Genomic DNA, 16419 nt, shown 5'->3' with positions numbered 1-16419 from the left:
CAAATAGGGAGAGTTTAACTTCTTCATTACCAATTTGGATGCCCTTTATTTCTGTTTCTGGCCTTATTGCTTTAGCTAGGACTTCGAACACAGTGTTAAATAGGCGTGGTGATAAAGGGCATCCTTGTCTTGTTCCTGTTCTCAAGGGGAATGTTTTTACCCTCTCTCAATCAAGAATGATGTTGGCTGTTGGTTTTGCATAGATGCCCTTTTTTATGTTGAGAAATTTCCCTTCTCTGCCTATTTTATTGAGAGTTTTTATCAGGAATGGGTGTTGGACTTTGTTGGATGCCTTTTCTGCATCAATCTAGATGATCATGTGATTCTTTTCTTTGCTTTTATTTATGTAGTGTATTACATTGATTGATTTTCTAGTGTTGAATGTTTGGTAGAATACTGCAGTAAAGCCATCTGGGCCAGGCCTTTTTTTTTGTTGTCGTTGGGAGGTTTTTTAAATTACCCTTTCAAGCTCTTGTTATGGGTCTGTTCAGATTTTCAACATTATTTTGTGTTAGTTTGGGTAGGTAGTGTGTTTCTAGAAATTTGTCCATTTCCTCTAGGTTTTCAAATTTGTTGGAGTATAGTTTTTGATAATACTCTGTTATGATCATTTTATTTCAGTTGGGTCTGTTGTAATGTACCCCATTTCATTTCTTATTTGGGTTACTTGTGTCCTCTCCTGTGGAGTTTTTTTTTTTTTTTTTGTAAGTTTGATCAGTGGTTTGTCCATCCTTTCAAAGAACCAAATTTTGTTTTTGTCAATTCTATTGTTTTTCTGTTCTCTATTTCATTTATTTCTGCTCTGATCTTTATTATTTCCTTTCTTCTGGTGGCTGTGGGCTTCTCTTGCTGTTCTCTTTCTATTTGTTCAAGTTGCGTAGCTAGTGTTTTGATTTTTTTTCCTTCTTTTTTGATGTGTTCATCTATTGCTATAAATTGACCTCTGGGAACTGCCTTTGCTGTGTCCCAAAGGTTTTGGTATGAGGTGTTTTCATTCTCATTTTTTTTTTCTAGGAATTTTTGGATTCCATCTCTGATTTCTTCTCTTATCCAGTGGTTAAGCAGGGTGTTATTCAGTTTCCATGTAATTGATTTTTTTTCCTTACGCTTCCTATTGTTAATTTCTACTTTGATGGCATTGTGGTCAGAGAAGATATTTTGTATTATCTCAATGTTTTGAATTTTGTTGAGGATTGCTCTTTGGCCTTAGATGTGGTCTTTTTTGGAGAACGTTCCAAGTACGTTGGAAAAGAATGTGTACTTTGCAGCTGTTGAGTGAAGTGTTCTATATATGCCTATGAGGTCAAGTTGGCTGATTGTGCTCTTTAGCTCTACTGTATCTTTGCTGAGTTTCTTTCTCGGTGTTCTGTCCTTTACCAAGAGTGCTGTGTTGAAATCTCCTACTATTATTGTGGAACTGTCAATTTCTGTTTTCAGTGCTGTTAGAATTTGTTTTATATATTTTGGAGCCCTGTCACTGGGTGCGTAGATGTTTATTATGGTTAAGTCTTCATGATGGATTGTCCCTTTAATTATTATATAGTGTCCTTCCTTGTGTTTTATGGTGGATTTTGTTTTAAATTCTATTTTATCTGAGATTAGTATTGCCAGTCCTGCTCTTTTTTGGTAGTTATTTGGTTTATACATATATTTTTTTCCATTCTTTGATTTTTAATAAATTTACGTCTTTGTTTCTAAGGTGTGTCTTTTGTAGACAGCATATTGATGAATCCTATTTTTTTTTTTTTTATCCATTCTGTCACTCTGTGTCTCTTAATGAGTGCATTTCGGCCATTTACATTCAATGTAATTATTGATAGGTGTGAGTTTATTGCTGTCATGTTTAGTGATTTTTTTTTGTGTGTGTGGTGCTAACATTTTCTTTGTACCTCTTACACTCTTGTGCTGAGTTCTTTTTTTTTTGTGGATTTCTTTTTCATTTCCTTTGTTTTTGTAGATTTCGTTTTTATTGAGACTATGTTTTTCTTCTTCATTTTGATGAGTAGGATTGTTAACTTTCTTTTTGGTTACCTTGAAATTTACCCTTATTTTTCTAGTGTTGAACCAGTCTGTTATTACTTGGTAGTGCCTCGCTTTCCTCTCCATTAGAAAGTTCTATACCTACACTGTTTATTGCTTCTTTTATTGTTCTGACTTTGTTGTCATTTACAAATTAACCTCTCTGGTTCCCTGTTGCAATTCTTTTGGTTTTGGGTAGTCCTCAAGGGTTCATTTTTTTACGTTGGTATCTGGCTGATACAGTCTTGTGTCCTAGATTCAGGCTTTGTTCTGATGTTATTTGTTCTTGGACCAAAGGACTCCCTTCAATAATTCTTCTAAGTTTTGTTTGGTTTTTACATATTCCCTTAATTTCTGTTTATCTGGAAATGTCCTAATTTCACCATCATATTTGAACGAAAGTTTTCCAGGATATAGTGTTCGTGGTTGTCAGTTTTCTTCTTTTAAGGTTTTATATATGTCATCCCATTGCCTTCTTGCCTGCATGGTTTCTGCCGAATAATCAGAGTTTAGTCTTATTGTTTCTCTTCTGTATGTGACTTTTTGTTTTTCTTGAGCTGCTCTCAGGATTTTTTCTTTGTCTTGATTTTTAGTGAGTGTGATTATGATATGCCTTGGTGGGGTTTGTTGAGCTTCTTGTACAGTCAGCTTTTCATCATTCATGATATTAGGGAAGTTTTCTGTCATGGATCATTCTTTGTTTTCTGTTTTCTCTCGCTGTTCTGGGACTCTGATCACCTGCAAATTTTTGCTTTTGATTTTATCCCACATAATTCTCAGGGTTTCCTCATTTTTCTTTGTTCTTTTTTCTGATTTCTCCTCAAACACAGTTGTATCCAAGTGTTTGTCTTCCATCATTTCAAGCCTGCTCCTCAGTCTTTCTATGATACTGTCCGTTTCTGAACTCTTGTTGTTTATTTTTTGGATTTCTAATTGTTGTTTTTATATGATTTCTAGTTGTGAATTTATTTTGGCATTTTGTTCCTGTATTATTTTCCTGAATTGTTCCATTTTTTTGTCTGTATTTTCCATGAATTTGTTTGCCTTTTGAATAAATTTGTCTATTTTTTCCCTCATTTTTGTCTTCTTTTTGCTTCAACTCTTGGATAGCTCTGAATACTAGAGATCTGAATTCCCTATCAGGTAGTTCTAGTGCCTTTTCTACTGGAGAGTCATCTCGTGTTTTGCTTTGGATACCTACTGGAACCATCCTGTCTTTTTTAAAATATGTTTTGATAATGTCTGCTGTCTTTGGGACATTCAGTATTTGTTTTCTTCATTTCTTGATTGTAGATTTGTTTGTTTTGTCCTGGTTTTCTGTTTTATTTGGTTATGTCTGAGCAGGCGGGCTGTGCATTCTGTTTTGCTCATCTGTAGTCACAATACTTTTGACCTTCTTGTCTGGTGGGCGGGGCCCATCCCTTAGCTATGGTGCAGCAGGGCGGGTCCATCTGAAGGGAGGGTCTGGAATGGGTTGTTTGTGACATGTATTAGGGCTGACAGGGTGGGCCAGGAATCAGTGCCAGGCCGGTTCTGATAGGCTGTGCCTGTGCTGCTCGGGGGTGTGATGTTCAACGCACAGTACAGATAGGCAGGAAAGAGGGAGGAGGTTGTGATGTTTAGAGCTAATATGGGTATGGAAAAGAGGAGAGAGAAACAGGAGCCAAAAAGAAAGAAAAAAAGAGCTAAGGGAGCTTTCCATTGGAGCAGAGAGAAGAGAAACCAAAAATGGAGAAAAGCAAAAAGGAAAAAAAGAAAAAGGGGAAAAGAAAAAAAAAATAACTAAATATAGTTTGGAAAAGAAAAAGAAAAGAAAAGCCTCTAGGAGTGCCACTCATGTGGCTGTGAAGACCAGGAAAGTGGCTCCCAGGTTTGTGCAGTATAGCCTGGCTAGAGGGAGTATAAATGTCACATAGCACCAGGTATTCAAAAGACGGGAAAAGAAGGTAAGTATAGACAACCAGTACGAGAAATGAAGAAAGACAGAAAGGGAAATAGAAAGAAAAAAAGAAGGAAAGGAAGAAAAAAAAAAGAAATGCCCCTAGGGATCCCGCATAAGGCTGGGCCGATTAGGCGAGTGGCTCCTGAACTGTGCAGTGCAGCTCAGCTAGGAGGGGGTCCCAAGTGCAAAAAGAGAAAGAAAACAAACAAACAAAACAGAAAAAAGCAAAACAAAACCAGCCAAAAAAAAAAAAAAAAAAAGCCTCAGGGATCCGAGCAGCCTAGTGTCACGGGCTGGAGGTGTGGTTTCCCCAGTCAAGTGGGGCTTGACAGCCTTTCAAGAAGAAGCAAAGATGGCACACAGAGCCAGGTGTTCGAGAAAAAGGAGGGGGAAGTGGTGGGAGGCATGGAAGAAACCAACAGAGATGGAAAGATGCAACACCAGCTCAGGGACCAGCCAGTGTGGGCGGGGTGAATCCAAGAGGCCTAGGGCGGAAGCAGCTGCCTCCTGGCCAAGAGACTGTGGCTGGCGGGAAGCAGAGGAAGACAAAGGGGGAGGGGAAGAAAGGTGGGAGTTAGGAAAGTGTTTTTCGCTCCTTACCAGGTGCTCTATCTCCTGCTGGGAACTTTGTGAAGCTGCTTTCCCGTACTCCTTTTCTGCCGATCTGCGATGCGGGCGGGGTGAATCCAAGATGCACTGACACTGCCCTTCGCTGCCAGCCAAGCCACTGCAGCCAGCCAGAAAGCTTGGAGGTAGAGCAGAGGGGAAAGGATAGGGGGTGGGAAAGTTTGTATCATTGGTTACTAGGTGCTCTGTCTCCTGCTGGGAGCTCTGTGAAGCTGATTTCCCATGCTCCCTGTTTGCCACTCCCTGACAGGAAGGAGTCCAGGCTGGCGAATCTGTGCTGCATTAGTTAAGGGGCCCCCGCACGTATCTCTCCTCGCTGTCTGCCCTCTGTCAGTTTTTTATTCCATTTGGTGTTTGGCTGAGTTCTTTATCTCTTCGTTTGACACTTCAGGTTCTAGAAATGACGTTTGTCTCTGTTTTAGTTTTTTGGGTCTTTGCTGTGTCTACTGCTCCATGTTGGCTGGAAGTGAAGGATATTATTTTTAGATGTACCTGGAACATTCATGAAGAACTACCATGTACAGGGTTATAAAACAAGTGTCACTAAGTTTAAAATTGAAATAATAGGGAGTGTAGTTTATGATCATAACAATTAAAAATAAAAGTCAATTACCAAAATATACCTGCCATATCCCCTGGTATTTGTATATTAAATAGTATAGTCCTAAATAACCCATAGGTCAAAGAAGATATTACCAGGAAAATTAGGAAATGTTTTAAACTGAGTGAAAATGAAAACAGAACATTTCAAAGCTTGTGGGATGTACCTGAAGGATTTCATAGAGGGCAATTCATAGATTTAAAAACACATTGGAAAAAAAACTTCTGAAAATTAGTGATCTTAGCTTCTACCTTAGGAAGCTAGAAAAAAGGACAAATTAAGCCCAAAGTAAATAGAAGGAAAGGAGTAATAAAGACGAGCAGAGAGCAATAAAATAGAAAATGGGCAAATAAGAAAAAATTAATGACATCACAAATTATTTTGTTTATCAGTAAAATTGATAAATAACTAGGCTGATGGAACTCACCTTGCTCCTTTCTTGGGGGTGGCTCTTGTTCATTTACTATTCATTATGGGATTATACAGTTCTGGCCACCTTGCGCCAATTTGGGAGAGCTCTGCAGGGCCATCTCAGCTCCAGGGCTGCTGAGGTCACCTTTGCTGTGAATCCTCCCACTGCCCAATCCTACTTCCTGCACTCCTTTAGAGATGCAAATCCTGAGACCATTCTCCAACATACTTTCTGCACACAAACAAAAGTTTGTTTCCCACAGAATTCCTCTTCAACAGGCTTATTCCAAAAGTGCCCTTTTGTTTCAATATTAGGAAATCTGGTATTATAAATTTTCTAGATTGCCAAAATTCATTGAAGATGGCACTTAAGTGTGTATTACTTCACAACACTCCCAGCTCTGAACTCTCTACTTATCTTGAGTCAGACAGCTGCTCCTGGCAGCAGATCATTAAATGCAGTAAGGCTTTCTCTCTGGGGCAGGTTGAGAGGGCAGCATCCACGCAATGTGTGATAAAGTCGTGAGAGCAGAAAAACCAATCAATAGAACAGGTAAAAATCCAGAAGTAGATCTTAATATATTTAAGTTTTGAGTATACAGACATGTAAAATTTCAGATAAGTATAGAAAGGATGGAGTATTCAAAAAATAGTGTCATAGCTGTTTATTTTGGGAAAAACGTCTTTTGAAAAAGTAAATGTATTTCCACTTCTAGACAACAAAATATATTCCAAATGCTCTGAGCACTTAGATGTAAAAACAAAACTGTAAAAAGTTACATAAGAAGCAATGATCTGGGAAAAATATTTGAAGATAGTTTTTAGACATTCAATGAATATATTTAATATGCACACAGTTTTTACAAATTACTAATAAATGAACAAATGATTTAACAGACAATTCAAAAAGAAGAAATACACATGACCAATAAACCCTTGATGGTGAACCTCATTATTAATCAATGAAAATCAAAACAAGACTTTTGTATGATTTTTATTGTTAGAGGAAGGCAGACTGGAGATTTGTTCAAAAGTTTAAAATTATTTAAAAATAATTCTTTGAATTAGTTATTCTACTTCTAGGAATTTTTCCTTTATGTTCAATGGTTTAGTTGCTAGGATGTTTATATAGTTTCTATTTATGATTGTGAAATATAACTGCCCAATAATAGGAGTGCCCAAAAATAGGAGATGATTTAAGCAAGTTATTTATTCACACAACAATTATTTTGAGTGATATAGTGTACTAGACATTGAGCTAAATGCACGATAGTGTTTTATGTACATAATTGGCCCTCACAGGGTATAATGGAGTATGTTTATTGTATGTATGTTTAATGGAAAGGTGTTAAAGATGTATTGTTAAATGGGGAATAAGTAGGCCATGAAGACTGTACAGTGTGATTCTACTTTTGTTTAAAAAAAAAAAATACAACACACCCAAACACACGCCCAGAACAAGAACTGGAAGACTATACCCAATATATCAGTGATTATTTCTGAGTAGTAAGATCTTGGGTGATATATGATATGGATGATGTGTTTGTCTTTAGTTTGTAAGTTTTCTCCAGTAATTATATATTACTTTTATACAGAGTAAAAAATAGAATGAAATTGCTAGCACCCATTTGTGGAATGGGTGGCCACCCACCCAGGTTTCTGATTATCACAGACCGCACATTTCTGAGTCCTGGAACAGAAAATGGAGGAAGGATGTAAAACTTTTCCCTTTTTTTAAATCAACTTTCAGGTGGGCCTGCTGATTTTATTTTCCAATTCAGATCTCTTTACCTTATTGTTGGTGGAAAATTCTTCTGGATTCTGGTAATAGGGGAGCTGTCAAGCCCTAGTGTTTGGCATTAGGTAAAGGTTTATCTTTCTCTGGGTCCCTTAAAAACATTATTTTGAGACTTGGGAAACATAAGCTGTGTTAGAGTTTGCAACTCAAAATACCATTTTGAACCAAAAACCCTGTTGCTGTTGAATCGATTCCAACTCATAGTGACCCTATAGAACAGAATAGAACTGCCCCACAGAGTTTCCAGGGAGCGTCTGGTGACCTTTTTGATTAGCAGGCATAGCTCTTAACCACTACACCATTAGGGTTTCCAAGGGCTCAAGAAAGGCTCAGATTCCTAGTATAATCTTGGGCATTGTACTTCCCTTAGATTAGTAGTTTCACTCTTAACTAGACTGTTTCCAGAGAGGCAAAATCTAACTGAATTGAGGACTGACTCATGATTCCACCAATGGGGGCAGTCAATATCAAGTTCTCCTTGTTTTCTCAGTAGATCTTGTCACTTATTGCAATATAGATTAGTGATGGTGAGTGCAAAACTATCCGAATATTTTGAGTGTCCCGGAAGGCACACAGTGAAGCACAATTCACTAATATAAAAAATAAATACAACTTTTTCATAACCTTTATTTTGTAAAATTCTCTGTTGATCACGAGGGATTTATCTATTATAGAAGAGCCCCACTGTCTCACAGAGCTGAGCCTAAAGTTCTTTTCATACACTCACATTTTATTAATATATTTAAGAATATCCACACTCAAATTAACTCACTTTTGTAAACCAAACCCAAAAACTGTGTTGCTTTTTCTATTAAATATTAATTCCACTAGGTGGAGGCATTTGCTTAGTTTTGTGGTTCACCTGTGGCTATAAGGAAAGAAAAGTCAATTAAGCAGGGGAACGTGTCAGAAACAAGGCAAATAGACCAGGCCCTGCCAACTCAGCAAATGTATCTACATTGCTATTCTGAGTTCAAGATTTGCTTTAATGTTTAGCAAAGGAATTCGCAAGTTTTCTGCGTTTATACTGTCTAAATTATGTAGTTTTGTATTTGAAGAGTTTGAACTTTAAAATACCTACTATTGATTGTGAAGAATGAGAATTCTAGAATACTTAATTGTGCTCATGCAGAACCTGGACATAGACACAGAGGCAGTCATTCAAACAGAACAAGGGAATACTGCATCTTTTAAAATCAGGAAAGATGTGTGTCAGAGTTGTATCCCCCCACCATGCTTATTCAATCTGCATGGTGAGCAAATAATCTGAGAAACTGGACAACACAGAGAAGAATGCTGCATCAGCATTGGAGGAAGACTCATTAACAACCTGCAATATGCAGAGGACACAATCTTGCTTGCTTTTTGAAGATCAAAAACTACAGCCTTCAATATGGATTATACCTGAAGGTAAAGAAAACAAAAACTCTCAAAACTGGACCAGTAAGCAAACATCTTGATAAACAGAGAAAATATTGACGTTTTCAAGTGTTTTGTTTTCTTTGGATCCACAATCAACATCCATGGAAGGAGCAGTGGAGAAATCGAATGATGTATGGCATTGAGCAGATCTGCTGCAAAAGACTTCTTTTGATTGTTAAAAAGCAAAGATGTCATTTTGAGGACTAACGTGCACATGACCCAAGTCATGGTATTTTCAATTGCTTCTTTTTTTTTTTTCATATGCATGTGAAAGCTGGACAGCGAATAAGGGATCTAAGAAATATTGGTGACTTTCAATTATGGTGTTGGCAAAGAATATTAAATATATATACCATGGACTTCCAGAAGAATGAACAAATCTGTCTTGGAAGAATTATAGCCAGAATACTCCTTAGAAGTGAGGATGGTGAGACTTTGTCTCATGTACTCTGCAGATGTTATCAGAAGGGACCTGGAGAAGGACATCATGTTTGATAAAGTAGATGGTCAGTGAAAAAGAGGAAGGCCCTCAAGGAGATTGATTGACACAGTGGCTGCAACAATGGGCTCAAACATAACAATGATTATGAGAGTGGCGCAGGGCTGGCCAATGTTTTGTTCTGTTGCTTGTAACATCACTATGAGTCAGAACCTACTGAAAGGCACCTACCAACAACGCTATGGGTTGAAATAAATTAGTAACCTAGCATCTTGAGTTTTCTCATGTAATTCTTTTACGCAGCTCTTGCATTCAGTAGTGACATATTAACTAAGGATCTTTAACAATAAAATAGATGTTGTTTTCAGCATATTTTAGCTATTTAATGTATTATTAAGATGATAATATAAGGATTGTTATTAATATATAAATACTTTTATGTACTACTTTAGCCTATCCAAGTAGTTTTATGTAAAATGATACCACTTCAGGTTGAAGGGAAACAATATTCTTTTTTGAATATACTATGCAAGTGACAAAAATGTACAATTCTTAAAGTAACTGAAAAACATTAGACCTAAAAAAAGTGTGGATTTTTTTTTTTTCCCCAATTTGAAGCTTTTTTGTGGTTGTCTTCTTGGGTTTCTACTTTTCTGTTCTTATTGGTACCAAAGTTATATGGAAACAATATCTTCCTAGTTAAGTAGGAAATTCATCTGCTCCTCTTTATTTTATATTTGAAGTTACAATGTTCTATGTCATCAGTTAATTGATTTTAGGGAAGTAAGTCTCCGATGCTGAACTTCCTGAAAGCAGTCTAGTTCTCTTTTTGTGCAATTGGTTTTTTTTTTTAAGTCTTTGTTGTATGAGCACTATTGTCTTTAATTTTATTGTTTTAAAGATACTTTTTTAAGTATCTACAGCTGTTTTCATAAATTGTTTAAAAACACAGCAGACTTTTGTTTTCCAACTCTTTAGAGAAAAATTAGTGATTGTTGCTATGTCTTTTTTTTATCTTATACCTATTGGAAAGGGACAACAGAATCAGTGTATATAAATGAATTCTTGGAAAAATTCTAATTCTAAAGAATTCTTTATATCTAAAAGATTTTATCTCATTTTTAAATGATACGTTTTTTTCATTTAAGAAAATTACTTGGCATATGCTGGATAAAATAAGCCTCATTCATCCACAAATCTAAGAATTGATTTTCTCTTTAGGATGAAGGCCTGGCCCGCCAGTTGGTGGAGCTAGGCTACCGAGGGACTGGGGAAGTGGTGAAAAGGGAAGATTTTGAAGCAAGAAAGGCAGCTATAGAGATTGCAAGGCTGGCTGAAAGAACTCAGAAAAAGTAAGTGTCCATGTTTCAAATCTAGAGTTTATGTTATATTCTATAGTCTCTGGAAAAACCCAATTTTGTTGACATTGTTGTAATTCAGAAACACTGGAGTAGGTAGAATTTATTACAAGTTCCATTCTCAGCATGTGTTCTGCAGATCAGGAATTGGTAGAACTACAATATGCTTGCCATAAAGTTGCATGTGACTTTGAGCTACTAATTTAAGAAATATAAATACCAAGATATGATCAGCATGCCAATAATGTTCTGTTAAAAGGTAACTCAGTATTATTGGTTTTATGTATTTATATACTACAAATATGAATGATTTTTGCCTGAAATTTCTTTGTATTTTTGGGGCCTATAACTCTTTGGCATCATTTATGTTTTCACATTTTCTAAGTATTGACCCATTCAATTTTTGTTAACGTGGCTAACTGGTTATATAAAATATGAATCTAATAAAATATAGTGTAAAAGAAATATATGCCCAAATGAGCTGCATAAAATGAATAAGACTATTTTTAAAATACTTGACAAAGTAATCATCTATTTAGTTTATAAAAATGAATGCTGAAGTTGTAAATGTTGGAGAGGATAATTACTTAGAAATAAGTATATCTTTCTTAGGTAACATCTTTAAAAAAATACTCAGTAATTTTGAGTAGAAATTTCCCATGTTTTTATTATAGAAAAATAACATTTGGTAGTGGAATGTGAATTGGCCTGGGAATGTGTCATTTGAATTGATAGTTCTAGTGGTTATTATGCATCTGTCAGTTTGTCATACCATGGTGGCTTGTGTGTTTCTGTGATGCTGGAAGCTATGCCAAATACCAGGAGGGTACCCATGATGGGCAGATTTCAGCAGAGCTTCCAGACTAACACAGACTAGAAAGAAGGATATGGTGGTCCACTTGTGAAAAAGTTGACCAGTGAAGACCTTATGAATAGCAGGGGAACACTGTCTGACATAGGGCCAGAAGATGAACCCCTCAGATTGGAAGGCACTCAAAATACAACTGGGGAAGGACTGCCTCCTCAAAGTAGAGTCAATCTTAATGATGTGAATGGAGTCAAGCTTTTGAGACCGTCATTTACTGATTTGATGCAACGCAATGAGAAGAAACAGCTGCAAACATCCATTAATAATTAGAATGTGAAATGTATTAAGTATGAATCTAGGAAAATTGAAAGTCATCAAAAATGAAATGGAACGCATAAGGATTGATATCCCAGCCATTAACAAGCTGAAGTGGACTGATATTGGGTATTTTGAATCAGACAATCATATGATCTACCATCCCAGGAATGACAAATTGAGGAGGAATGGTATTGCATTCATCTTCAAAAAGAACATTTCAAGATCTATCCTAAAGTAAAACGCTGTCAGTGATAGGATAAAATCCATACGCCTACAAGGAGGACCAGTTAATATTGCTATTATTAAAATTTACTTAACAACCTCTAATGCCAAAGACAAGGAAATTAAAGATTTTTACCATCTTCTGCAGTCTGAAGTTAAATATGCAATCAGGATGCATTGGTAATTACTGGTGTTTGGAATGTTAAAGTTGGAAACAAAGAAGAAGGATTGGTAGTTGGAATATGACGTTGGTGATAGAAATGATGCCAGAGATTACATGATAGAATTCTGCAAGACCAATGACTTATTCACTGGAAATACTTTTTTCAACAACATAAACAGTGACTGTACATGTGGACCTCACAGGATGGAAAACACTGGAATCAAATTGGATATATCTGTGGACAGAGATATTATCAGTCAAAACAAGGCCAAGGGCTGAATGCAGAACAGACCTTCAGTTGCTCATATGCAAGTTCAAGTTGAAGCTGAAGAAAATTAAAACAAGTCTGTGAAAGCCAAAGTACAACCTTGAGTATATCCACCTGAATTTATACACCATCTCAAGCATAGATTTGACACAGTGAACATTAATGACCAAACACCAGATGAGTTGTGGGATGACATCAAGAACATCATACATAAAGAAGCAAAAAATCATTAAAAAGACAGGAAAGAAAAAAAGACCAAAATGGATGTCAGAAGAGACTCTGAAACTTGCTTTTGAATGTAGAACAGCTAAAGGAATGGATGAAATGGTGAAGTAAAAGCTAAACAGAAGATTTTAAAGGGCAGCTGGAGAAATTGCAAAGACCTGGAGTTAGAAAAACAACAGGGAAGAACACACTCAGCATTTCTCAATCCGAGAGTACAGAAGATAAAATGCAAGCCTCAAGTTGCAATTTTGATGGATTCTATGGGCAAAAAAATATTGAGCAGTGCAGGAAGCTTCAAAAGAAGATGGAAGGAATACAGAGTCCTTGTACCAAAAAGGAAACCCTCGTGGCATGGGGGTTAAGTGCTACAACTGCTAGGCAAAAGATAGGCCGTTCATTTCCACCAGGTGCTCCTTGGAAACTCTACTCTGTCCTATAGGGTTGCTATGAGTTGGAATTAACTTGATGGCAAAGGGTTTGTACCAAAACGACTTGGTTGATATTCAGCCACTTCAGGAGGTAGCATATATGATCAAGAACTGATGGTATTAAAGGAAGAAGTCCTAGCTGCATTGAAGGCATTGGCAAAAAACAAGGGTTCAGGAATTGACAGAATACCAATTGAGATGTTTCAACAAGCAGAGGCAGGGCTGGAGGTGCTCATTTTTCTATGCCAAGATATTTGGAAGACAGCTACCTGGCCAACTGACTGAAAGAGATCCATATTTTTGCTCATTCCAAAGAAAGGGATCCAACAGAATGTGGAAGTGATGGAACAATATCATTAATATCACATGCATGTAAAATTTTGCTGAAGATGATTCAAAAAGAATTGCAGCAGTACATTGACAGGGAACTGCCAGAAATTCAGGCCAGATTCAGAAGAGGACATGGAACCAGGTATATCAGTGCTGATGTCAGATGGATCTTGGCTGAAAGCAGAGAATACCAGAAAGATGTTTACCTGTGTTTTATTGACTATGCAAAGGCATTCGACTATGTGGATCATAACAAATTATGAATAACACTGGGAAGAATGGGAATTCTGGAACACTTAATTATGCTCATGCAGAGCCTGTACATAGACCAAGAGGCATTCGTCTGAACAGAACAAGCAGATACTGTGTGGTTTAAATCAGGAAGGGTGTGTGTCAGGGTTGTATCTTTTCACCATACTTATTCAATATGTATGCTGAGCAAATAATCCGAGAACCTGGACTATATGAAGAAGAAAGTGGCATCAGCATTGGAGGAAGACTCATTAACAACCTGGGATATGCAGATGACACAACCTTGCTTGCTGAAAGTGAGGAAGACTTGAAGCACTTAATGATGAAGATCAAACACTTCAGTTTTCAGTATTGATTACACCTCAACATAAAGAAAACAAAAATCCTCAATAGGCATGATCGTGGCAAACAGAGAAAAGATCGAAGTTGTCAAGGATTTCATTTTACTTAGCTTCTTGATCAACACCCATGGAAGCAGCAGTTAAGAAATCCAAGGACGTATAGCATTGGGCAAATCTGCAAAATACCTCTTTCTAGGGTTGAAAAGCAAAGATGTGACTTTGAGGATTAAGGTGTGCCTGACCCGAGCTGTGATTTTTTCAATAGCCTCCTATTTATGTGAAAGCTGGACAATGAACAAGGAAAACCAAAGAAGTATTGATGCCTTTGAATTAGGGTGTTGGCAAAGAGTATTGAATATACCATGGACTGCCAGAAGAACAAACAAGTCTGTCTTGGAAGAAATACAGCCAGAGTATACTTTGGAAGCAAGGATGGGGAGACTTTGTCTCATGTACTTTGGAAATGTTACCAGGAAGGACCAGTCCCTGGAGAAAGACAGCATGCTTGGTTAGGTAGAGGGTCAGCAAAAAGGAGGAAGACCCTCAAGAAGGGTTGACACAGAGGCTGCAGCAATGAGCTCAAACAAGTCCGGGCTGAATCATGGCGACCTTATGTATAACAGAACAAAAAGTTGGCCTGTCCTGTGCCATCTTCATTATTATTGGAATGCTTGATACATTATTGCCACCATTGTGGCAATCCATCTCATTGAGGATTTCCCTCATTTTTGCTGACCCTCTGCTTTACCAACCACGATGTTGTTTCCTAGCGATTGGTCTTTCCTGATGATGTGTACAGAGTAAGCAAGACAAAGGCTCACCATCCTGGCTTCTATGGAGTATTCTGGTTGTGTTCTAAGTCTGATATGCTTATTTTTCTGGCAGACCATAGGATATTTCAGTATTCTTCACCAATATTATGACTCAAGTGAATCAATTTTTCTTATGTCTTCATTCTTTGTTTTTCATATCCATATGAAGCAATTGAAAAGACCATGGCTTGGGTCAGACATACCTTAGTCATCAAAGTGACATCTTTGCTTTCTGGCACTTGCAGAAGCTTTGCCCAATGCAGTACATCATTTGATTTCTTGATTGCTGCTTCCATGGACATTTATTGTTAATCTAAATATAATGAATTTGTCAACAACTTAATTTTTTCTCCATTTATCATGATGTTGTTTTTTGATTCATAACCATAGAAAAATTAGAATTTAGTATATGGACATTTGGTAGTGTATTAGTTTTCTATTGATAGCATAACACTTTACCACAAATTTAGTGGCTTAAAACAACACAAATGTATTTATTCATAGCTCTGTAGGTCAGAAGTTTGGGTCCAGTGTGGCTCAACTAGGTTCTCTGCTCTGTGTATCACTAGGCTGAAATCCAGGTGTTGGCTGAACTAAGTTCTTGTCTGGAGGCTTTGGTAATGAATCTGCTTCCAAGATCATTCAGATAGTTGGCCAAATTCAGTTATTTGGGGTCTAGGGCTGAGGTCCCCATTTCCCTGTGTGTTGTCAGCTGAGGCCTGGTCTTTGCTCCTAGAGGCTTCCTACATTCTTCTCATACTTTAAATCTCTCTGATTTCCCCTTGTTCAGCATCTTTCCTGCCTCCAGTTAGAGAAAAATCTGTCCTTTTAATAACTCATGTGATTACATCGGGCCCATCCAGAAAATCCAGGGTAATTTCCCTATTTTTAGATATAAACTTATTATATCTGAGAAGTCCTTTTTGTCCTCCTTGGGGGACCATTCTACCCACCACAAGTAATTTACATAAAACTTCAATAACTTATTGAACACAGCTAATCACTCTTGACATCCATTCTTAAAAAAAATTGAAATGAAGCAAATTGTATGTGCACAGCGTGATGTGCCTTATGTAAAACTTCAGAGGGAGTATTCTGTTTCAATGAGTGTCAATACATGTCTACCAGTCAGGAGCAGAAGTGGAGAGATTTTTATGAGATTTTACAAGGAATTCATGTATATTCATACATGGTTTTGTAAGAGATATAACCTTATTTCATATCAAGAGAGGTCGATCATGTTTAAAGCATAAGTTTATCCATGTCACATGTCTGTTCTTATGTTTGAGGATCAAAGTGCGTATTTCCTCTATGCAATAGTCTCTTTAACTGGCCAGAGCTGGAAGCCATCAGGCTACTTAAGTGCCAGTCATGGAAGGTTAATCCCCACCCAGAGCTGCTAGAGTTGGAAGGCCCTTTCATCTGCAGATCTTCTCTGGCAGCCTTTGTAATGGAATGGGCCCCATATGTTCCTTCTTGCCCCATGTGGTAGTCACTTTGCTTCCTTCCCTGCCAGTGTTACTGCAGGGAAACCAGTGGAGGGTGGTTGAGAGCCAGATTTGTCCTGTGCCTGTGTTTGCTGGAGGACCATTTTGAAATTATGCATGAACATCCGATTGCCTGCCAACTTGTACC

At 37.3% G+C, this 16419-nt stretch overlaps 1 protein-coding gene across 1 annotated transcript in view; it reads left to right on the top strand.

The window, feature by feature from the left end:
* The window catches only part of CFAP299 (cilia and flagella associated protein 299), a 281236-nt gene that overhangs the window by 28048 nt on the left and 236769 nt on the right, over nucleotides 1-16419 (top strand). Inside the window, exon 2 of the mRNA XM_003414202.3 lies at nucleotides 10481-10611. Within this exon, the coding sequence (XP_003414250.2) occupies nucleotides 10481-10611 (131 nt within the window). The remainder of the gene's footprint in view (nucleotides 1-10480; nucleotides 10612-16419) is intronic.

Source organism: Loxodonta africana, chromosome 5 (assembly GCF_030014295.1).
Source record: "Loxodonta africana isolate mLoxAfr1 chromosome 5, mLoxAfr1.hap2, whole genome shotgun sequence".
Classification (NCBI taxonomy): Eukaryota; Metazoa; Chordata; class Mammalia; order Proboscidea; family Elephantidae; genus Loxodonta; species Loxodonta africana.
This window is presented reverse-complemented; position numbering and strand designations above follow the sequence as displayed.